The sequence below is a fragment of the Sciurus carolinensis genome, chromosome 7, assembly GCF_902686445.1.
Source record: "Sciurus carolinensis chromosome 7, mSciCar1.2, whole genome shotgun sequence".
Lineage (NCBI taxonomy): Eukaryota > Metazoa > Chordata > Mammalia > Rodentia > Sciuridae > Sciurus > Sciurus carolinensis.
Window position 1 is genome coordinate 56553131 of NC_062219.1, and position 25625 is coordinate 56578755.

A 25625-nucleotide genomic window follows, 5' to 3' on the forward strand; every position below is an offset into this window, starting at 1 on the left:
AGCACACACTGTGTCCCATGAGGGTACGAGGGAGACACAGCCAAACCTACAGTCTCTCCCAAGCAGAAGAGACAAAAAACAAGGCAAAATATAAGGATAAGGTAGAGGAAATACAAAGCTAAGGCCAATCTTCAGGAGCACAACTCTTACTGGGACATCTAGCCCCAGGCCCTCCCTGCCCAAGTACCACCCAGCTGAGTCTCCTGTCACAATTGGCTTGTCCTCAGAGTGTCCTGCCCTTTCAGAGCTCTGCACTCTGGCTCACACAGTGCATTCTCTGGCACCTCCACCTAAAATAATCCCACTCATGACTTAAGACTCAACCTGATTTACCATGAAGCTTCCCTAGTTGCCCCCCTTCTCTGTCACATCAACCAGAAGTTGCAATTTTATTTATCTTTCCTCCTGTTTTTCCACGCACACTTAATCCTTCACTTTCTTCACTTTCTACACCAGGCTGATGCTTTGTACACACATCTGCAGGCTTGCAAGGCTGAGGATGCCTTGGGGGCAAAAGGCAGAGTCTTATCCACTTCTTAATCTGTAGCACCTAGCAAGTTATCATTCCTATTATTTCTATCCAGCAATGGGTCCCATCCACTACAGGTTTGTTTTTTAAAAGCCAGTTTTGTTGCTTCAACATCACATCCTGTGAATTATCAACGTCAAGCTGACAGAGAGTCACTGCCTTCAAGAACAGCACATTTGATTACCATTTTCAGAGGCCGCATGGACCCAATGTATGCTTCCTCTGTATCCCAGAAGGATAAGTCAGGGTATATACCAGGTTCCAAGATGAAAGGGATACCTTGAAATCCAGGCTCTTCATAAATCAGCCATCTAAATAAACACAAGAGGAAGAAAGAAACGGACAACTCATATGAAAGTAGTTTACTTCAGTTTTTCCTCTCTCTGGTACAAAGGGCTCCAGTGGCAAGAGGGAAAAGGAACAGAGGATGTGGCCCCATACAACGTACGGTTGCAGTTAGCTGTCAGTATCAGGAGGAGCAAGCTGTGCTCTCTCCCCTTCCTGATCTTCTACTTTTCTACTTGGCTGGCTCTGCTTACTTACTTTTAATTGATATGATTAATTGCTTCCAACTATAAACATCTCTATTACTTCCAAGTAATAAAAGTAGTTATCTTTTTTGCACTGTATTTGGAGAGGCCCTCTTGGGAAATCTCAAGGCCTATTTTAAAAGGAAACCCCTCATTTGTAATCTGAGACTGGGGTGTGCCACCTAATCATTTTTCATGGTGTCAAAATTAATACTAGCTAACATCCCCCTGGAGCTCCTAAGGAGCGCTGCCCAGAATTTCATCTAATCCTCACAACAATGCTACCAGGAAGAAATACTTTTGTCCCCATTTTACAGATGAAGTTAAGTAAATCACCCCAGGCCACACAGCTGTATATACCAAAGGCAAGGCTGATCAAAGCTGACTCCAGAACCAAGCTTCTAATCATTTTTTTATGGTATTACTTTTCTCACTGCAGACAGGTCACCAAACATAATTTACTCTCTTCACAGGTACTCAGGATCATCACCGTGAGCATACTTAATGCACAGTGATGTCCCCGGGGGCTCTCAAGGTCTGTAGGGCTGCTTGCTCCCAGTCTGCAAAGGTTTTGAGTTCTTGGTTCTGATTTTAATGACCGTGCAATACCACACCCTTCTATTGGGCTTGTCAGCTGTCACTTCTGCTCCAGTCAAGGAACCAGCAGCCCCACCCTCCTCTCCTGTGCTAAAAGCAGGAAACCATAAAATCATGCCTGTTAGAACTGCCTCTAAAGACTTCAAGGTCTGCTAAATTTGCTCATTCCAGAAAGGACTCTGGGAAGGTGAGGCTGCGGGAGAAGTGACTTTTAGATGAAGGGGTGTTAAGGTGTCTTTCATGAACCTAGACTTCATAGAGATCACTTAAGCTCTCCAATCTGTTAGTGGGGTTAAAATGCCTGGCTGTGGTCCTCCACTGTGTTATACCCCCCAGACACCATCAAGAACAGGATGACCCTAAATGAAATCTTCTACCAGCAAATTGAGCCTCTTAGCTTTTCTCTTCTTTGTAGTTTGGGCTTAAGCCATGATTTTTAGTGATTTTTTTTCTTAAATATTCCCCTGGGTAAATCAGTAACTTTAGACTCACTAATTACACAGGGATTTACAACTAGAATCCTACCCAAGACCTTTCAACACACACCAAGGAATGTAGGGAGGCCAGGGGTGGTTTACTAGTGGGGATCAAAGCTAATCTACATTGTTAGAAGTCAGGGCAACATCAGACGTGGGGGTGAGCAGGGCGGGGAGGGGGCATGAATGAGGGAACTTCTGAGATGCTAGAATGTTCTATGTTTTGATCTGGTGATGGTTATACTTATGTATTCACTTTCTGAAGATTCACTTAGCTTATGCACTTATGTATATCTTTTTGTACAAATGTTATGCTTCAAAATAAATTAACTGAAGGAAAAGAGGCTTGTCTTTTCAATACCACTGTAATGCCCCTAAACCACATGCAAACAGAGGCTAAAAAGGGGATACTTTCAACTTCCTTATGTTTAAAGCAAGACCGTTAAGGATGCATTATGTATTTTTTGAAGTTCAAAGCTACACGTGGATTCTGTGCCTTAACTAATGGGAGTTGTACAATAAATTCTGTTATTATGCTAACAAGAAGTCCAATTCCTTCATAAGTGAAGGGGCTTAATTTTTCATAAACAGGATATATGGTCATGAAAAAGTTATTCTAAAATTCTGAAATAATGTTTACCCAAGTACCTTTTTATTAGGTCTTTCCTTCAACTATTTTTGAGTTCTGAAGGAATTTATTCATCTGAAACTAAAATTTCATCTTCCTGGAAGCATGTGGGTAAGTCATATAACATTTACAGAAGGAAGACAATTTGGGGTAAGAGGGGATAGTGCTTAAAAAAATAAAACAAAATCTGAAGACATAAACTGTTGTATTTGAAAAGACCGAATTCTAAGGGTACTTCCTTGGCAAAGAAGCCTGCTGGGTAACTCAAACAGACATTTATGACACAGCATGATTCATTTTGTTCCAACAAGATAAAGTATTCATGAGGCTATCAGGAAAGGGGGAAATTATCTTCAGGCAATGTTATTTCAATTTCTAAAGGTGTTCTTTCTCTTTTCCTGTGCACTTAGGTAATGAGCTTTTGACAATATACAAAAAGAAATACTACTTTATAGTCGTGCTTAAACTGTGTAACTATAAAGCATGAGTTTCTTTTTTAACAAACATAAATGTATGCAAATATATTAATGACAAACACATGGATATTGCTGAATAACAATAGTCATCCATATGCATATAAAAATATCTGTGCAATTATTCTTTTAGAAATACCCTTTGAGTCGTCTAAGAATATCCACTTGTTCTTAAATAAGTAACTTGAAAGTACCACCTAGAAAGCAAAGTTGAACATATAATATTTCCACCTGGATCCTAAGACATGGCTGAACATAAGCACTGGCCATTTATAGAAACCAACAAGATACTTAAATACGAATTAAGTATGAATGTGCCAAGCTTGAGATTATTCAAAAGAAGATGGGCTATGAATCTCAAAGGAAAAATACATATTCTCTAATACAGCCAACCTAAGTTCTTTTAACAAGTCAGTGGCAAGGAAAACAGAGATGGGGTACTTCAGAGATTAAAAGAGACTTATAGAGACAGGACAGTCAAACATATTTATATGACTTTGAACCCTGATTTTTTAAAAAGAATTTAACATTTAATTTTTATTTATTCATTTTTATATGATGCTGAGGATGGAACCCAGTGTCTCACAGTGCTAGGGAAGCACTCTACCACTGAGCTACAACCCCAGCCCTGAATCCTGGTTTTAAAACATAAAATCAAACAACTCTAAAAGACATTCCTGAGGCATTGGGAAAATGTGATTATGGCCATAGATTACATATTATCATAGATATGGTGCTAATTTTCTTAAGTATGACAAGGATAGCTAGGCAGGAGAATGTTATTACAAAGAATTTCAGGCTGAAATCAGTACAAGTGAAGGGATGTAATAGCTGCAACTTACTGTCAAGTGCTCAGAAAAAGATAACATACATATGGCAAAATATTACCCATCATTGAATCTGGTGGATGACATGTGGGTTTTTATTGAACTATTCTTTCTACTTTTGTATATGTTTGAAAGCCTTTCTAATAACAATTGGGCTCTGAGGGCTGGGGGTGTAGCTCTGTGGTAAAATGCTTGCTAAACATGCATGAGGCCTTGGGCTCCATCCTCAGTACCACCAAAACAGAAAAACTGAGCTTCAATATGGTATACTCCACAATGAAATATACATAAGGAGTATTACACAGTAATGAAAAAGAACAAAATAGAGGTATATTCGTCAATATGGGGCATCTTAGGAGAGAGGTTAGGTATGGGAATCGGGCTGGGACCAAGGTAGGTGACAATTTTCTGCCACAGTGCTGGTAATGGTCTAAGTCATGAGCTAGCTGGTGGGCCCATGGGGGCTTATTTCATTATTAGGCTCCGTCATTCATGTGTGTGTGTGTGTGTGTGTGTGTATTCTTCTGTATACATTAACTATTTCATAATAAAAAAGATCAAAGAATGGCCAGTGAAAAACAGCCCCTTCACTTCAGAACATCTGTGTCCTAGAACATGTACTGCTAACAACTAATCCTAGTCTAGAGAAATTGACCAGAGCCTGTCTTCCTTGCTTAAATGACAGTATTATACCAGATGCCATATTCTCTATGAAGTTCTAAAGTTCTTTGTTTTTATTAGCGACATGCCAGAAGTAAGAGTGTGAGGGATGCACATGGGTATGTATATACAGTACGCGCATGTGCGTATGTGGTATGTGTGTGCACATGTGCAGGCATGCATGTGTGTATGTATGCATATGGATGCCTTCACCTCTGGAAGGATGGGTGCCAAGGTTGGTCAACTGCTTACAAAGGTTTAAAAACAAATTACTCTCAGCAGAATCGAATGACAAATCTGGTTAGGAATTATTCATTTCCTTAAATAAGAATTTGACAAGACAAGTAATATTCTTGTTTTGTTTACGTGCAGAAGAGCTTAATCTAGAGTGGATGGATCCTGAGATACATATCTTAACACATTCCAGAAAAGAACCCTCCATTCATCATTACCCTATGTACACGTATGATTACACGAATGGTATAAATCTACATTGTCACAACTATAGAAATGAAAAGTTGTACCCCATTTGTGTACAATGAATCAAAATGTAGTCTGTAAAAGTCAAAAACAAATAAATTAAAAAAAGAACCCTCCACAGCAAAGACTTCTCTTGTTCCAGCTCAGCACACTGGTGCATGAACAGAGGCAAAATGAGTTTTATTTATCAGTTAAATCCTCTCCACCCACCCACACTCTCTTGGAGCTTTGTCAAAGTACTGATGTCTGATGCCTTACAACTAAGTCCAGCAAGCCCAAGCTTTAAGCTGTCATCTGACGCAGATTTCATGATCCTAACGACACAAAACAGCTAGAAAAAAGATGTCCATCACCACACAAGCCCATTATAGACTGTAAGCTAGGACAGGCTTGCAACTAGCACCTAGGAGGCAAAGTAACCTTATCACAAAGGTAAAAGAAGTTATTTAAGTGTAGTTTGATCTGCTCCAACATAGCCCAAGTCTGAGTCATGAAGCATTCCAGACGTTGAGATTAAAATCTTATGGCAAACATCCTTTTCATTCTTTCCTTAGGAAAATGACATTGCTCAACACCAATGCTTTGGGGGAGGGGGAAATGTATAGATTCCTTTGATGAGAAAAATTAAAGACAGCAAGACATAAGGGTGTTTTCTTTTGCTTAGATTCCTACTTTTACTCCTAATCCCTAAATACAAAATTGCAGAAGGCTCCCATGGCACCTCATAGCTGAACTACACCCAGTCCCCAGTCCCCCATCCTGTGCCTGGTTTGAACACCTTCTCCATGCTGAGGACTCTAAGTTTTGTCTGTGGCCTCTGCCCTGAACTCCAGCCTGATAATATTCAACTTCCTGCCCGTCTGTGTGAACATGAACTTGGCATTTCAGACTTATGGTTGTCCAAAAACAACTCATGAATTGCACTTTCCCTCCCAACCTGCTCCTCCAAGTCTTCTCCATCTCCGTACATGCTGGGGTTCCAAACCCAGGACACTTCTCAGCCCTTTGTACTCCCCCCCCCCCATACAATCTGTCAGCAAATGCTGTCAGTTATACCTTCAAAATGCACCCAAATCTGCCCATTTCCCACCAATCACATTATTTAAGCCACCATCACCTCTTGCCTGTATGATTGCAATTTCTTCCTAACTGGTTTCTTTCTTTCCACTCTACCCTCTCTACAGTCTGTTTCTACCCAGCAATCAAAGTAATCATTCTAAAATACAAAGTTGACCAAAATTCTCCAAGGATTTCCCATGCCACTTAGAGTAAATGTCAATTCCTTCCCTAAGGCCTAAAAGATTTGGCATGACAAGAGACCTCTTCCCTCACCTTCCTCCTAGCTAGCATGCTGGCCTCCTACCTTGCCCTGCAGGGTTTTTGCAAAGGCTGTGTTTTCTGCCTAGGGCATCCCCTGTCCCCTCTCCTCCATGGCAGACTCCCTCACTTCCTTCAGGTCCCTGCTTAAATGTCACCAGAGACCTTTTTTCACTACCTTATCTAAAATGGCACTGTCTCTGTCCTTGTCTATAATATATTTCTTGTAGCCCTTACCATCTGACACATTACACACTTACTTGTATTTGTCTGGTCTGGTTAGATGAGTGCAGGGACATCCAATTGGAAGTCACACTTCCTATTAAGTTACCTAGAAGTTTTTAGTTCCTGATTTCTGAGAAACAAAAATCAGACTCTATAATTTACCCAGCTGGTACTTTCTGCAAAATCAAATCATTATTCTAAGATAAGAAAATAGTAAACTAAGACTTTTAGTAATCAACAGAACCAAAATAACATGAAGGAGTGCCTTATCACTCACTGTAGAGATATTCTATGTCACTTTACAGGAGAGACTACGTATTCTATTAATAAATACTTCCGCACGTTCACTGGACATATAAATATTTCTAAATGATATGCATTCACACTGAGATAATATATTATGCATACTAGGAAACAAAAATAAAATCCTTTTTTCTTTTTCTACCTTTTTTTATCGTTTCATTACAGTTGTAAATAATGGTGGAATCTGTTGTTACATATTAGTACATGTATATAACAAAAATGAAATCTTAAAAGGAGATTTTAAATAAAATATAAAGCAGTATTGATGGCTTTTCTTCCATGCATCTCTGTGGATGCCTTTCACATGCCTTGGGCTGTGCACTCCACATTATGTGAATTCTTTTGTTTGCTTTCCAGTACTAGGGATTGAACCCAGAGCCTCATGCATGCTCTGCTGCCTGAGCTACATGCAGCCCTATGTCCTCCACTTTATTTTTTTTCTTTTTAAAAATTTGTTATTTTAAGATATACATGACAGTAGAATGAATTTTGGTGTATTATCCATACATGGAGCATAACTTATTCTAATTAGGATCCCATTCTCGTGGTTGTACATGATGTGGAGTTTCACTGGTCATGTATTCAGACATGAACACAGGAAAGTTATGTCAGATTCATTCCACTATCTTTCCTATTCCCATCCCCTCTCCCTTCTCGTCAGTCTAATCCAGTGAACTTCTATTCTTCCCTCCCCACTATTCTCAACTTTAGAGACCACATTCCTAACTGCTGTAGTCTGTACTTTTTATCCTAATTTCTCCCCTATCTGAGATATTCCCATTTCCTTCAAAATATTCTTGCAGTTTCCTGTGATTTGTGACAACATCCTAGAGGCTTTCGACAGCATTGTGTGAAAATGTGAAAGGAAGTACTGTGTGTTGGCTTCCATCCTGCCTGAATTATGGGGGTACATGCTTCAGATCACCTCCTTTGAATTACCATGAAGGTACATTTGCTACTCAGTTTTGAATGTATTGGGGTTCCTCTGATGTGAAGGAAAAAGGCCTACATTAAAAAACCATTTTCCTCCACACTTCCTCTAATAAATTGTTATTGTTTATAAGGGAAATGAATCACAGTAACACGGGTGCAAAACAATCAGGACTTCATGTATCATATTAAAAATACTTTTTAGTCAATAGTTACTTAGCAAGATAACAAATCAGAAACCAAATATCTCTAGTGTTCTCTCTAGTAATACATACACAAAAAAAGACTGATTAAAACTATATTTGAGGGCTGGGGTCATGGTTCAGTGGTAGAGCACTTTCCCAGCACGTGTGAGGCACTGGGTTTGATTCTCAACACTGCATATAAATAAATAAAAATAAAGGTCCATCAACAACTAAAAAATAAATATTTTTTAAAAAACTATTTGAAATACAATACTTACGTGCCCCAGTGCACCTCAATGGAACATGTCTTCTGCATGACACCAAATCCCTGCATTTCTTCAATGTCATCAAAGTAGGAATTTAGGAGTCCTAACCCCTCTGGTTCAGTAAATAAATCAATTTGACTAATTCTGTAATCCTGAAAAAATATATATACACATATATAATACACATATAACAATTACACCATGTATTTAACTCTACAGTAAGCTTGTTATTCTTTTTTCTTGCAACCAATTAAAATAGGCTTCAGGGCTGGGGTTGTAGCTCCAGTGGCAGAACGCTTACCTAGCATGTGTGAGGCATTGGTTTTAATTCTCAGTATCACATATAAATAAATAAAATAAAGATCCCATAGACAACTAAAATTTTTTAAAATTAAAAAAATAGGCTTTAAATGTACACTTAAAAAGCATACACTTTCATGGGACACCTGCCATTTTATCCCTATCCTATTTTTTACCCATGACTTCATAATATGCCTCTTTTGGGGCAGACACACTACTTCAGTAATGTGTCTTAGCATTACATTCAAAAAGATCAGAAATGCATTTTATGAACATTCTGGAACACCATTCTCACATCCTTTCTTGGCTTTCCTTGGTCACAGGAGTTCTGGCTACTTTGCTCACAGGCCATTCTCTAAGTCCAGAGATCCTAGACTATAGAATGACTGCCCTTGGAATTTTCCTCAACTATTGTTTTGTGACCACAAAACCTCTGGGGTAACTCTCTGTGACTAGACCTCTAGGATGTTGGTCTGGTCTAAAATGTAAAGCCAAAACGCACATTCATAGTGAATGAATCTTTCACACTTAGGTCATTGTTCCATGCCCTGCATATTCAGGTTCATCAAATACTCTTCAAAGGGCCTTTCCTGGCAGAGTGTAGTAATCAAATATTTATCAAACCCTTTCTATGCTGCTGAGTTGTGTGAACTACAATACAGAAGAAACATTACCATTTGGGTCAGTTGAGATAAGGCACTTTCAAACATGACCAAAATGAGGAATTAATGAACTAAAATGGTAACCCTCTTGAATATATGTTATGATATGTGTTTCATGTTTCAAGAAACCATGCAGATGATCTGTTAAAAAAAAATGTGTTCCTGCCTTTCAACATAATATAATTCAGAACAATTTAATCCAAGGGACTAAATCAGAAAAATAAATTATTAAACAAAAAATGTTCACACATCATTATTTAAAATAGTAAAAGAGAAAGAAAAGAAAACCTAGAAACAATTTTAAGATCCACTTAAAGAGAAAATAATTAGTGATGGCATCTAATTTATGTCTTGAATGATAAATAACATGTCATTTCAATGAGATATAATATTTAGCTAAACCTCAAACCACATAGCAACATGAAAAGCAGTTGCTACAATAAGTCTGTTGTTATCAAAACAAACAGAGAATATGCCAATGTGCTTCACTTTCTTTACCCCACCTTCCTGGATGCACCCAAATTCTCACCTCACCAGATTCCAGTGCCACCCCTAGTTGCAAGTCATTGAGCAATGTTACCCATGGGAGTGTGATCGTAGGAAAATGGTAATGGAGACAGAGAAAGGATTGGGAATTATAGCGTTAAGTAGAAAAAGCAGAACACTGCACTTGTATATGAGGATTACGGCTATAGAAGGAACAGATGAGAATACAGTCAACAAAGGGTAGAGAATCCAAAAGTGTGAAGGGAGAGGACATGTTATGAGGATGGGTTTCAGATATTTTTAAACAATGCTTTATTACCAATATTATATGTGCAATAAATAAAAATGTAGGTAAAATATTCCATTAATGAGGACATTTAGAAATAGGGTTCTTTATATTTAATTTAGAGCTTTTCACCTTATGTACTTAAAACAAAAGACAAATTATTTAGAATACCAATTATCATTTAAGTCACTCAGAAATGGGAGATGCTTTCCTCTGCCAGAAAGAGTTGCTTATTCTAATTTTGGAGCCTTCTATTGCACTTCATGACACCCATCTCTATTATGCAAACTTGGGGTTTTAATTTTTCACTTGGAAGACCAACTAATCTCATTTTTAAAAATTCTATGAGCCACAAAGAAAGATGTTGATTACACCTTGCTCATCCATGAATAAGAAATCAAGAAATTGTATCTAATCCATAAAGAGGCCTCAAATATGTCAAATAACAGTTTTTAAATTCACACAAAATTCCAGAGTTGAACTATCAACTGAAATATTTTTGGATTATGTTTCCAAAACACAATATCTATAAACTACTCAAGGCAATCAGAAATCATAAAGCAACCAAAAAGACTAAGGGAAAAAAATCTGTTCACATAGAACTTATTACAACCAGGTAACTACAAAAGGTACATTTGGGAGATGAGAACAGGGGTTCAGGGGTGAAAGATTTTTCTTACAGGTTTATTGTAAAAAAAAGAAATCTAACCAGCTGAAAAAATGTTCTACTTTGTTTAAAATATAAAAATACTTAAATAATAGAACATATATAAAGTACCAAATATTTTCCCCAATCATTTATTTCATAAAATGAACACTTCCTTAAAGTAAGAATCAATAAACATTCATACAATAAATATTTGCTATGTGAATAAAATTCAGATTTACCATAACCTACCTGGACGACGTGTCTGATTGAACCAATCACTACAGGCTTATCAGACTCTACCTCCTCATTTCTTTCCAAAATATCTTCTATTCCCCAGAGAGCAGACAATTCCAATTCACCTTCTTCTAAGGGGATGGAATGTCCTTCAAAATTTGGTTTCTCATACAAAATCCAACTAAGAATAAAACACAACAAAAACATTAGCTAGTCTTGGGAGAGAGGTTTTAATTCTAAACTATTCTGGTGTGTGTGTATATATATATATATATATATATATATATATATATATATTCATTTTAATTTATATATATATATTCATTTTAATAGTATATATATATTCATTTAAATTTTATTATTATTATTATATCAGTGACCAATTCTCTAGCAACTAAAATGGCACAAACACTCCCTAAAACAAACTTTACTGGGTATAATAAAGTCTCTGATAATTCAAGAACAATATCAGGATCACAGGAAACTTGTGGGTTATCACTGCAAACATAGGGTTACCAATATTCTATGGAATTGTCAGTTATTGGAGACTTACAAATGATACGTCTGACAAATGGATGTTTATTGTAGTGGGTTTTTTTTTCCCCCTTAGATGTGTAAAAAACATGTCTCTTAAAGGAATTTTAACATATGTTAGAGTCAAATCAATGAATGTTAATACAAAGGACCATATGTATGCTAGTGGAAAAAGCATCTTATAACTACTCTTCCCAATAACAGCCAAACACCATGAAAAACCTCATGTGGATATATGACTGTGCTGCTCTTAAGTGTTTATACTTTCAAGAGAAGAAATAAGCCAACAAAATCTGCAAAAGAAAAAAAAGCACTGTTCTATTAAAAACAAAACTTATGCAAATTTGTTTCACTACAATTTTCAGTCTTCAAATTTAAGAATTAAGTAAAATTTTATTTTGCTAATGAATATGTTGAATACATAGAAAAATATATTAAAGTACCTAAATCCTAATAGGAAAAATGTTACACATTTAATCAAATGGAGACCAAAAGAAAGGCTTACTAATTTTTAAATTCAAAAAATAGAACTCTACCCTTTTTATTTCAAACAAGTTTATAAACAGATACCAAAGATAAGTATGCCAGATCAGTGATTTTTTAAGTTGCTTTCTATTCAACTTCCTGTGCATTTGCAAGATGCAATTAAAATGGTAAAACAATTTTAGAAACTGTCAAATTGTTGATATTCTCACCAGTTTATTTATTTAATCAAAAATATTTTGTAAAAAATTATAAATTAAATTTTAGTTAAATTCACTGAACTGTGTCATATATTTTTGAAAAATCACATGTGGCCCAGGAACATGACTAGTGTGTGCATTCTGGATTGTGGGAAGGGCCTGGAGATTGAATTCAGGGAGACGCTACCACTAAGCCACGCTCCCAGCCCTTTTTATTTTATTTTGAGACAGGATCTTGATAAGTTGCCCAAACTGGTCTCAAACTGCAAACTTCCTGTCTCAGCCTCCCAATTCTCTGGGGTTATAGGTGTGCACTACCACACCCAACTGATTAGTGCAATTCTTATCGACGTCATTTAAAACTCATCAGCTAAACGTCTATTATGGGCTCTGATGTATGATTAACCAGAAGCAATGTTGTATGGGATATGTGTACTGCACTTTTCTAATTTTTCTACAATAAACACGTATCACTCTTATAATCAGAAACAAGTTTAACCATATTTCTTAAATACAAATTCCTTTTCTTACCATACACAGTATTTTCTGCATTTTACACTGATAAAGACATAATCATAAATAAGGAGTGAGGACCAAAAAGGTGCTTAAGAAGGTAAAACACACAGGTTGTGAATCAGGAAGCCCAAGGGCCACCCTTACCATCCTCTGACAACTTTCACGAGTACTACTGGAGAGAGGTTCCAAGAAGTGCAATCTTCAATGTCACTGAAAATTTCAATGCACTCCTCCGAGACATCAGGCTCAATGAATATCACCACCTACAAGAAAAAGGAAGTGGTAGCACTTTGCCTGTCAGACCAAGATGAAATCTAGACTAGAAATAGAAAATAATCTTACCTTTCCAGGTCGGGGATTGAGTTTATTTTGAATACTTCCTCTCGGTGTCTGTAATCAGATGAATAAAAACACAAAAAATAATTACAACTTTACATAGCAGTCCTCTTTTTCCCACCTATAAGTATGATCATATTTACCTCATGGCTTAACAGTTTGAAACATGTCCACCTTTATGCCAAACTTGTATTAAAATTCTTTGAGTTTATACTATTAAAAGCTTCCCCCAGCTGGGCACGGTGGTACATGTCTGTAATCGTAGAGTCTCAGGAGGCTGAGTCTGGAGGATCTCAAGTTCAGCGCCAGCCTCAGCAACTGAGTGAAGCCCTAAGCAAGTCAGTGAGACCCTGTCTCTAAATAGCATATAGAATAGAGCTGGGGATGGGCTCAGTGGTTTAATCCCCAGTACCAAAAAAATAAAAAGCTTCCCTCACCCCCAACTGTATTTGCCATTTCAATTTCCCTTCAATTAAATGTCTGAGATATTTCCACCTATGCTAGAAAATTCAGGGTCCCAAAGCCAGACCTATGTTTTATGTCAATTCACAGCATAAGAACCAACTGAAAAATTCTAATTCAGATAATATCCATGTAATCTCAAATACATAAAAAGAAATTAGAATGTACTAATAACTTATCTGTAAAGAGCTGAGTCAGTTTATGTGTTCAGACACCTTCTACCAGAATCTGTAAATACTGTGTTTTCATAGTAATATCTATCATCATTAACAACTACTGGGTCTAAATAAAAATGAGTATGGCATATTTCACAGCATAGACTGCACATGGTATATTTAATCCCCCCTTTCTGATGGACAAAATATCTTTTTATATGACTCTGAAACTAATTATTTTCAAGACCATCTGACAAGACCAGTAAAGCCAGAAACACATAAGATAATAAAAATAGTAATTATACATGTAAAAATATTACAAAACATGAACTACTTTCAATGCTGACCAGGATGCCTGCCTTTCTAAAACCTGTCTTTGATCTGACTGCTCTTACATCATACCAAAGTGGGATCTCTCCACAAGATCACAGGAAAGCACCACTGGAGCATTATTGTAAATCAAAATGGCATATACTTATATATTTACATGCACACATTAGAAGTGGACAGACCAAAGGAAACACCTACAATTTAAAGTAAAATTCAGGTAAAACATTACAATGGTTCTATAGTCAACAAAGGTTACTACCTACAAAAAAAAAAAAAAAAAAATTTTTTTTTACAAAGTCATAAAAAGTCCTACAAAAAAATACAGAACATTTTGTGTATCCTTTTTACTCCAACTAACTGAATTTTCATAGAGAAATTTTGTATATTCTGTTGTCAGATTGTAGTCAAATAACAGACATGATCTAAGAATAATTCTAAAAGAACAAAGTCATGATGAATGGGAAGTAGACGAGCAGAAATTTTGTTCTTGAGAGAAATAGTTAAGAATCTAATGATTTCTGACTGCTGTAGGCAAATTTAGTTCTAAACGTATGTTCCAGATGTCCCTAGTGGGTCCCCAAGATCCTTTCAGGATGTCCATGAGGTCAAAGCTATTTTCATAATAAGAAGAGGCAATTCCCCCTTTCCATCTCTCTCAGAAGTGTGCAGAGGAGTACAAAGCTCTGTGTGATGTATAACAACACATTGCTTTGAAGGCTAAGGGAATGTGCACTTGTTTTCTGATGCTTCAAATTTTTCTCCATTGTTAATTTCCAATATAGTAAATTCTGACAGGCATAAACCATATTTTATAAAAGCTCTTTGGGGTTATCAATAATTTTAAAATGTAAATGTACACTGGAACCAAAAAGTCTGAAACCTACAAGTCTACAAAATCATATGAAAGAGGGGATCTGTACTGCTGCTGGAAACCCATCTCTACATTTCACAAGAGCTTCCAACTCACACTCTATGCTTGGATTATTGCGCAAGCCAACACAACACACTGAAGCATTGCAGTGAATTGACCAGATAAAGGACAGAGCAAGGTGTTTTCTGCCTGGGCAATCTATGGTGGATCATGGTCCACGGTTGCCAGGTAGCTGGCTCACAGGGTGGGCCACAGGGACTCAGTTCCATTCCTGTTTATTCAGTTCCACTCTTGTTTCCAGGCGGGTAAAGTAGAGCTCAAAATCTGTTATTCTGCCTTCCTCTTTCATTGTCCTCCCTCAACTTGAATATCAAGCTCAGTGGCAAAAAGGCACAAATTCACCAGAAAAAACTGAAAAAAAAAAAAAATTTCTGGCTGGGGTATAACTCAGAGTATATGCTGAGCATGCACAGGCCCTGGGTTTAATCACACACACACATATGGAAAAAAATACTTCAGACAGATGAAGATGGAGAAATCATAAATCATAATTGTCCCTCAAAATCATATGTTGTTATCCTCTCAATAATATTTAAGGAAAGATACAATATAAACCAAAATTTTCTTGCCCCAAAACTTTGCAGGAAAAAAATGTGTTTTTTCCTGATGAAAACTAATTCCTAGCAAACAGAAAATGCTTTGGCTGGGTAGGATTTTCCAAATAGAGGAAGCTACTTCACAAATGTTCAGAATTATAAGAATAGTACTGAGCATTTTTACACCGAAGAGGTAAGAAAAAGTGTCTTATCTGCCTCTGAAATCTTAAAGCAACTTTTCTATACCTGTCGTAATACAACATGCAAATTCACATGTGCCTTAAAATATAGTTTACTTGCCCTTCAAGATCATCAATGTCTTTCTCGAAGAGTCTTTGTACCTTTTTTCCTTGGGCCCTGGCAATTCCTTGTACACAGAAGAGCTTCAAACACATAATAAATAAAAACTATTGCACACAAGCACAACAATTTCTAAAGAACAACATGAACTGCTCATCATCCTCTCTCCTCTAGCTTTATAAATACTCCAAATAAATGTTGGTACTTACCGTCGTATCTGGTAATGACATTCCACAAAAAGAAATGCTGGGGTCATACCGGCTTGATTTGAAAAGACCCATGAAGTCGGTGTCACTGTTTCCATGGTTTGGCAAGTTTGATTTAATAACACTTTCAATATGATTAGCCTTTTCCATACCATCATTGTTTTTTGATTTGGAAAATTTCGTTTCTGGCAAGTGTAGGTTGCATCGTGAATTCAGGTCTTCTTTGTTTTCCTCTTTTTGCAAGTGTTTCTCCATGTGGCTTGGACTTTTCAGATCTGAATGAGATGCATTTGATGAGTTGAAATTGAAGACCTTCAAGGAGTGGTGGGGTGGAAGACTTGGCTGCTCTTTGTCTAAGCCACAGGGTGGGGCACCCTCCGTCACGGGCTGTACCACTGAAGACCGAGACAGAGAACTGTTCTGAGAAGTGCTGAAAGAAGTAGTCATAGTGTTGACTGTCGTCACAGAGGGAGAGAAGACTTTGTCTTGTGGCAAAGAAGATAACATGCTTGAGAAAAGTGCGCTTTTTTCTAACCTTGATCTCTTAACTCCACCGCTGGTAACATCCCTGTTCTCTTTGTCATTTTTTTCTAAAGTGGCCTGATGTTCAGTTTTTCCATTAGTAGTGTTCGTGTGCAAGGACTTGAAGAGGACACTCTGCTCGGTGGATGCACGTTTGGGTCTCAGTTTGGATTTGGAATCAAGGTTCTGCATCAAATGTAAAGCAGGTAACATTTCTGTCTGGCTTTCCTTCTTCTTCCCCAAACCAAAGGTGAACACGTTGGAATCAAACACCTTTTCTAAATTGTCCTCGTGAATAGGAGGCATAGCAAAGTGAGGGGCAGGGGAGTTTGGCATCCTGGCCTTCTTTTTCTTCTGGGGCACACAAATAGTGCTGTCCATATTTTTGATAATTTCTGTGAATTTTTCCATGTCAGAGGAAGAATCAAATACACTATCATCACTACCAGCAGAAACATTCAAAAGACCCGTAGGGGTGTCCTTGCCATTCACCATGTTTTGATCTGGCCTCTGGGAAGTTTCTGAATGATTTCTGCTGGTGGGAGAGTTGGTGGGGCTGCACTCAGCCACTGAGTGTGCTTGGCTGCCCTGACTTTCAGCCTGGATGGGCAGAGCTTTCTCGCATTCTGGTGGTGTGATCTGAGGGACAGATTTTGCCACATGTTCCTCTTTGCAGTGAGTGTGTTTGGGTGATACACCCAGCACTTCCTCTTGCTGGGGAGCACAACTTGCAACGGAAACCACTTCAAGTTCATTATTGTGACAACTTGGCAACTGCACTTCTTTAACTTCAGAACTTTCTGAAATGATCTGGGAGCTCACATCCTGGGTGCTCTCCATGGGAAGAACGAAGGACCTGACCTGGACAAGGACCTTGGATGGACACTCATTTACCATAGCTTCTGGGCTATGCTCTGGGGATGAAGGAGGGTTTGCTTCTCCTCCTCCCTGTTTGGACAGGGGCATTTTCTCACTGTGATGAGAAATAGGCAAAATACGCCCATTATGGTTTTCTGACACTTTGAGATCAGTGCAGGCAAAATTACTTATGGGAACTTGAGCACATTTGTCTTTGGGAACATCCACAGGAATGGGTGCAGGCAGAGGAAGAGAAGGCTCTGCAGATGACTCATCTTGGGGCTGTGAGTCAGTCAGTGTACCCTGGGGCTCTGGAATTGAATCTTTGGCATCAAGAATGGTGGGGATATCTTGTGCTGTATCATTCATATTTTTAAGTTCAAATCTTTTGCTGTCAGCAGTCTCAGAGTTGTCCTCTCCTAAGAGTTTATGGTCCTTGACAGGAGTCAGAGCAGCAACCACTGGTTCTGAAGGACAGCCAGCATCTATTTGCACATCTGCTTTGTCATCTTGGTTAGACTGGGGACCAAGAGCTTCACCTTCAGTGGGCTCCCCTCCTGTTTCTCTGGCTACTGAGAGAATCTCTTCTTTGGGGACAGTGACTTTGGTTTCTGCAGAGGGCTCCTTCATCACCACATCATTATGGTGACTGTTTGGCATTACTTTTTTTTCTGGTTGCTCCATTTCCTTGGCTTTTTTGGCTAAATTCAGCTTTGCTCTCCCAACAAATGTCTTATTTGAGGCAGGAATGTTCCTTGTGCCTCGAATGTCAGTGTGTCTTGGGCTACTGTTCACTCGTTTATTTTCAAATAAGGAGATTTTGGTGGCAGTGTTTCCCTTATGAACTGGCTGGCTAAATGGATTATGTTCATTTCCCAAACTGTCAGGATTCTTAGGAGTTTTAAGGTTTAATTCCACATGTTTGGGTTTGGCAGGTCTGTGAGAAAAAAAGTAGGGTAGTTATTGGCTCAGTTTTAAAAAGCAAAAACAGAAGCCATTTTATTAGAAAAGCATGAAAAACCAATATCTTTCTTGTATATAACATGTTTAATGAAACTTTTTAAGCAACCCTAAATATGTCATCGATTATTTTTAATGGATGTTTTGCTTGCATATTAAGGATGAGAAGGTTGTACAGTAAGAAATTCTAAGGAAAAGGGGTTAAAAAATTTACTAAATACTAACATATATTAAAGCTTGGCAATAAAGTTAGAAGACATCACAGGACTTAAAGAATAGTAGAACAAATTTAAGTGCTTAATGCTTTCCTATACTTAAAATACATAAATGATTTCCCCAAATATCAATGACTTTTAAACTTAATTATTTTTTAAAAATCTTAAAAGATTAGATTATTTAAAATGTTCATATATTTATGAATTTTGTTCAATAATATTTTAGTCCTGTCATTCTTCCTTCATAAAAAATTTTCTGATTACAATGCATTCACTATGAAAAATTTGAGGGACTGAGGATATAGCTCAGTTGGTAGAGTGCTTAAGGCCCTGGGTTCAATCCCCAGCACTGCAAAAATAAAAAAAAAAAATTTGAAAAATACTTTTACAATCACTCATAATCCTACCACTCAGAAGATACCCCTGTTAATATTTTAGGTTATTCCCATCTTTTTATATACATAGTTAAGTACTTTTTAATAGAGTTGAAATAATTCTGTTCATAGAGTTTGGTATCTTGTCTTTTAAAAAAAAGAAAGGAAGGAAGCTTAACCTTTCTGCATGAAAGTTCATCACACATTAACCATAATTTACTTATCATTTATTCAATTGTTGGTTTTGTTACAACTTACCAGGTAAAAAGAGCTTCCCTTGTCTGTCACGTTTGTTGAATATGACTACTCCCTAATGGAAATAATGGCTTTGAATGTACACAGTGCCTTCTTTCACAAAAACAAAATGTGCTCTGTTGGGCATGTGCTGGCTCCAGTCCTGGCTCTCACACTAATTATCTATGTGAACTTGGTCAAGTTACTTTACCTCTCTGGACTCTACCTCCTCTATCTATTAAAAAAAAAAAATCTAGATGGCTTAAACAGAGTTGTTTTTATTTTCCTCCAACATATGGTTGAAAGAATCCTTGAAGTCCTTGAATGGGGACAGTGGGGACTGCAGAATAGTGGTGCCCACCCCCTTTCAACCAGAATCACTCCCACTTACCTGTTTTACATATTGCTTCCATCTAAACTTTTCTAGAAGAAAGGGTTCCAAAGATTTTGTTTTTTAAAGTTGGTCTAGTGGTTTATAAAATGGAAGAAATAAATAATAACCATTAACAGTCACTAATTGCCAAGCTCTTGAGAAATGCCTGGTTTACCTAATGTATGTCTTTGTACATTCTGTTTTAAAGTGAGGAAGTAGAGGCTTAAGAAGGTAAGTAACTTGCCTGAGGTCACACAGCTAGTAACTGCTCTCAGACACCATACTCTCACTATACTATGCTACTTCCCTTTCAAAGTCAGATTCGAATGGCCTGAAAGAGCGCCCCTGGTTCTTTCCATCTTTCTCACTTAAGGACTCAGTGAGTTATCAGGAGATCTACCAGATAAGGTGATCAGATAATGTGTTCTCATAGAACACAAAAGTGGAAAAGCACAAAAATTCCTTGCAGGTGGAGTCTCCAGAAGGGACAGGCAGAATGACTCTGGGTGAGACACCTTATCCTTCTGGATAAAATGAGAAGCCTGGGCTAGATGCCACCAAGTCCTCCCCAAAAAAGAATTTCAATTTTGGTTTTGAACTTTTATTTAAATACTAAGTTTGATATATACTCATAACTTTCTTCCAGGCATTGCTTTCCCTATTATCTTCATAAAATACTGAGGATCCCTTATTTTAGGTCCATATCTTAAATTTAAAAGCAAAATTACCTTATAAGCATTTCTTGAAAGATTAAATTATAAAACCAGTGAAATGATACAGTAAGTTTACAAATGCTATACCAATCAATAAGGGATAGCCACATAATAGGGAATATACATTTTAAAATTCTCACCAATCAGCTCAAGGAACAGTACTCAAGCCAAACATCAAAGTGTACCTTTCCATGTAAATGGAAAACACTACAGGTTAGGCAACAGCTAAGAATAGGAAACATCTGCACATTAAAGATTTACATCAGATCAAAATGCCTTTTTATAACCAGACTTTCTGTGCTATTAAATTCTGCTACCAAGAGTCACTGCAATTAACCTAGTTCAGGCTGATTAAAAGGAAGGCTGCCATAATTCATGTTGTAATGCCTTCATTAAAATGTGAGAAGGGAAAAGAATCTGGAGTCTATAAAGTCAAAGTTATTCTAAGAGGAAAATTCTCCCTCTTTAAACATATCATTTTAAGAATTTCAACATTCAGTATTTGGTAGAGAACTTGAAGAAGTAATTTTTCTAACAGTATACAAATGCATGCAGCTTTATGGTCATTTTTCAGGGCATATACAATGATTTTCTAACTCTTCAGCCTCAAAATTTTTTAAAAATATAATCTGATTAACATGGTTACTTGCAATATAGTCACAGGAAGAATTAAAGGGTCTGAAAACCCCTTTAATTTGACCCATCAAAGAGAAATGGTTCAAAGATCTAAAAAGAATTATTAATTTTCCATTTTGATAGTTTGCCAATTCACCAAGTACAAGGCACTGTGCAGAACGAAATTAAATAAACTGGGTGGTAAAGAAAAGTTTCAGGTAGAAAGTAATCAGTACTGAGAAACAGATGGTAGGTTTAGTTCAATTAGAAAGCAGCAAAGGAAGAAGAGTTCCATTGTAAGATTGGCTTCCTGCTGTTTGTTTACCCTATTCCTTAACAGTGTAACATTTCTGGTTTTGCCACCACTCTCTTCTGATTGGAAGACAGGTAAAGCGTCCTTAATCTGGTATACAGCAACTTCTCTAAACTCACACTTAGGAGGTTTCAGTGTTGGGTCACATTAGTCTTCTGCAAATAAAGAGCATCATTCACAGTTGAAGTCTCCAACACTACCGTTACAGAATAAATAGCTGACTATATCAAAGGTCTCTTAAGTTGGCAGCCCTTAAGGTAGCTCATGTTATTCATTAAGCACATCTTCCTCAAGTGTTTACCAAACAGACTTTCTACTCCAAAGCTTACTTCTCCAAGAAATCAAACAGAAAGAAACCATTCAAGAATGCTAATGTGAAAATACCAGCTCCCTTAACAAATGTGTGAATGTAGGAAAAACTTGAGCACTTTAATCATTTTCACCTGGGCTAACTGGAGTGGGGGATGGGACTTGGGGGAAGTTTTACATCATATCCTGATCCTGCCCATCTATACACATCGCGTTTACCCTCAAGGCACCAGCCTCAGTTCCTCCAAAAACCCCACAGTGATTTCTTCCTTCCTGACACTCTCCCAGCGTTTGCAGCAACAACATCCATTTGGCAGTTTAATCAGGTATCACCTCACACTATTTGATTTGTGTGCTTCTTTTGTGCCAGAGGGGGCCATAAACATTTCAAGGGTGACAGGGTGAATCACAGTTATAGTATTTTCCTCCCATGGTACCTAGAACAATACTCTGCACAGAAAGTACTCAATAAATATTTGTTAAATCAATTAACAGCACATAGTTACAGTTTGTTGTTTGGTGCCTTTTCACATAGCAAATTATTTTCCAGTAAGAACATTTTTTTTTCTTCTTCTTCACTTGGGTAACTGAAAACTGATTTTCAACCTACCATTAAAAATTGCAGGCTCCCTAACATCAGAGAGAGGAAGAGGCAACCAAGATTCTTGTAATAAGGATTTTTTTTTTTTTTTTTAAGTTTTAGGGCAATGCACTAAGTTCCACAGTGGTATGACACAAGGCAGGGCTACTGGGTCATACTGAACACATTAGTGTTTGCTCCATGAATATTTTAAGAACGTCTTATTGGTATGCCCTGTGTACATTTTGAATAAGGGTTATAATTAGCTCGTGTCAAATCATGAAGTCTTATCTCCATTATTCATATAAACAGTGAACCTCAAGGAGGTATCCTATTTTTTTTACATTCATTTAACTTAGATCTTATATTAATAAGAATTAACTGATGAGGACTCCAAAGATGTCATCTTCTTAAAACTTAACTCACGTTATTCATTAAGGACTGGGTCCTTTACTTTCTAAAGTTCAGCACAGAGAAGAAAATTCAGCATACTGACAATTCCACAAATGCAAAGACCCTGAGCTTCTCAGAGCGCCCCACCCACAGCACGTCTGCAGACACACAACTCAAGAGCAATTCCGCAGCTACTCACAGGGTCACTTTAGTGGTTACGGTCGACCTGCCCGCACCGAATTGGTTCCTGGGCTTCAAGCAGTCGGCGTCCGAAGCTCCGGACGATCTGCCCAGTTCTTTGCTTCGGCCTCCCTCTGCCCGGCCGTCGAAGTGGTTGGGGAGCGGGCCCCTCTTGTGCTCAGGCTTGAACTCCGGCAGCAACGAGCTGCTCTTGACAGTGAGCTCACGAGGGATGACCCGGGCCGCCTCCTCCCCGCTGTCGACCACGCCGGGGTCGGACGCCGGCCCCCTCTTGGGTGGGGACTCCTTGGCAGGAGCCCGCGGACCGCTGGCAAGCTGGCTGGGCACAGCCTCCGGGGCGCGGCTCCTGCCCTTCCTCTTGGTGGGGGACGAAGCCGGGAGTGGCTGTTTGCTCCGGTCCGACTCCCCTCGGAGCTGCCCTTTGGGGCCGGGGCTGGACTTGGACTCCGAGCCTGCAGCTGAGGCAACGCCCCCGTCGAGGGCCGCTCGCGGAGATTTCACTTTCTTTTCCGCGGAGATACTCTCTGTAGCCGCATTTAGCGCCACCTCGTCGTCGAACACCGCGTCGTCCCTCGCCGCGCTCTCGGGTAGCGTGGCGTCTGAGCCAGGGGAGTCGGTGGATTTCTGAGATTTCCTCCGCTTGCCCGATCTGCGAGCGCCCGATCTCTTCTCCATGTCGTCGGAATCGCCGCAATCCTCGGTTCCGGAGGTAACCACGACCGGCTCTTCCACCTGCGACACCTCAGTCTTACTCAAATAGATATCCAAAGTCAACACTTTGGAGGGATGGGCGCGATCGCCACGCGCGTCTGTGCCGCTGGCCTGCCCGGTGCTGATCTTATTCTCTGTGCACTCGGCAGGAGAGTCACCTGGCAGAGCAGATGCGCTCTCGCGGGGCTGGCTGCGGGCGTCTAGGGGCAGCAGAGAACTTTCTACAGTACCTACGCTGGGGGCTTCCTCTAGTCCTCCAGCAGACTGCTCCCGGGTGGGCGACCCCGGCACACCCCTCGCATCCCAGGCTGTCTCCTGTTCACCTCCAGCGCCGGGCAAAGGGTCCGCCCCCAGACTGCGGGAAGGCGTCTCTGCGTGCTCTTGCCTAGAGGAATTCCCTGGTGAGGAATGCAGCTGCTTGGCAGCGGTGGTGGCATCTGGGAAAGTCTCTCCTCCTGCCTGCAGAGGTTTTAATTGGGGTGAATCACTTTCATGGCACTGCTGCACGGCCGCTGCACTGCTGCTACAGCAAGGTGACAGATCGGCGTCACGGGGGACTGCCTGGACACAACTCTCTGAGTGCTCGCCGTCTGCCCCCTGAGGGGAGCCCTCCTCGCTCCTGTCTGTCTGCTTTGGTTGGCTGCTCTGAGACTCACTCTTCTCGCCCTCTCTTTCAGGGAGTTTAGAAGAGGTTATATCTTTGGAAGAGACAGATTTGACACTTGAGCTGGTGGGGCTCTCTAACCCATTTCTGGTGCTCCTTTTCCTTCCTGCAGTGAATAGAGTGCCAAGTTTCCCTAAAACAGGCTTCCTTCTGTTGTCTTCTGGTGGTTGTGCTCTGGACTGGAAAATAAAACGGGAGAGAAGATAAAATATGAGAATCTGTTTTTTTCCCCTTTAAGTAGCATATTACAGAACTACTACAAGCTAAATGGAAGTAGAGTTTCTAATTGAAAAGGAGAATGCTGTGTCTTTGTTACTTTTCTCAACAAAATCCTCATTTTACTTTTTGAATTTTTCTTAAAACACCGTGTTTTTTCGCCACTAATTACTTAGAATAGCACTTCCTTTCATTATGTTTCTTGCTTTTTTATAAAAGGAAAATTCGAAAAATCCAAATAATCACATATACAGAAGAAACAATTCCCAGTTTTCGCTAGTTTTTTTTTTTTTTTAACCTCCTTCCTCAATAAAGATGCATTTTCAAAACAGCCATGCAGCTTTTTAGCATAAACACTAACGTATCTTAGGAAGTTTTTCATGAATACCATTCTTTTTGTATAGGAGAAAGGAAGGGCTAAGAAAAACCCTTCAAAGCCTTCTCCAGAATGTTAAAAAAAAAAAAAAAAAAAAAAAAACACACACACACACACACACCTGGATTCAACAGCCTTGCAAAATGAAAACATCAAGCAAACTTGAAGAAATCCAGCACCTGGCCCCGCCCTTGGCAAACCAGCGGCGGGGAGCGGCCAATGGGAGAGGCGCGCGAGCATTCAAACTCCCGCAGCGTTCCCCCACCGCAGGTCCCACCTCTTCCGGGCTCAGCGGGAGGTTTCTCCCTCCTCCCCTTCCACCGACGTCTGTAAATAGGAGAGACTTTGTACCAAAAGGGCGCGAAGATGGAGGAGGACCTCCTCCGAACACCTGTCCCCTTGCCAAGGGCAGAAGGCAGTGAGTGAGCGGGGCTCTGCCCACGCAGCCTGCGCACCGGGCCCGCCTCTCGCACCCTACTAGGCCGCGGGTGGCGCACTGGCAGCGGCCCTGGGACCCGCCCTCCAAGGGAGAGGTCTGAGCCGCCCGCGGACGATCCTCCTGGGTCCCGGGAAGCGGGAAAAACTGAGCTTCTAACATTTCCTGGAGCAAAACGGCCGGTACCAGGTGCCCCTGCCGGAAGCCAGGAGGAACCTCAACAAATCAACACAAGCAAATCCGCCAGTGGGAGCGGCGCTCGCCTGCGTTTGCCCGCGCTGGAAAGACTGAGGCGGTAGAGCCAAAGGGCGGGCAAGAAGAGGAGGAGGAGGGTGGGGAAAGGAACTGGCGAGCCCGACCTTGACTCCATAGGAATGCAGCGCGTGCCGGATAAACGACCCCGGTGACACCGGGCTCTCAGGTGTGGCCATAGTCACTTAAGAATTAACTCTTACATCAAAACACAGAGGTAGCTGGTGTGGCCAAAAAGATTCCCCCACCTTTTCAGGAAGATTCAGGACAACATTGAC

At 39.5% G+C, this 25625-nt stretch overlaps 1 protein-coding gene across 2 annotated transcripts in view; it reads right to left on the reverse strand.

The window, feature by feature from the left end:
* Positions 1-25625, reverse strand: part of Crybg1 (crystallin beta-gamma domain containing 1) — a 187153-nt gene that overhangs the window by 30411 nt on the left and 131117 nt on the right. For both annotated transcript variants that reach the window (XM_047557264.1, XM_047557266.1), the window contains 7 exons: positions 22691-24246; positions 16036-18349; positions 13119-13166; positions 12921-13039; positions 11059-11224; positions 8439-8578; positions 714-840 (listed from right to left, as the gene is read on the reverse strand). In XM_047557264.1, coding sequence (XP_047413220.1) covers positions 714-840; positions 8439-8578; positions 11059-11224; positions 12921-13039; positions 13119-13166; positions 16036-18349; positions 22691-24246 — 4470 coding nt within the window. The remainder of the gene's footprint in view (positions 1-713; positions 841-8438; positions 8579-11058; positions 11225-12920; positions 13040-13118; positions 13167-16035; positions 18350-22690; positions 24247-25625) is intronic.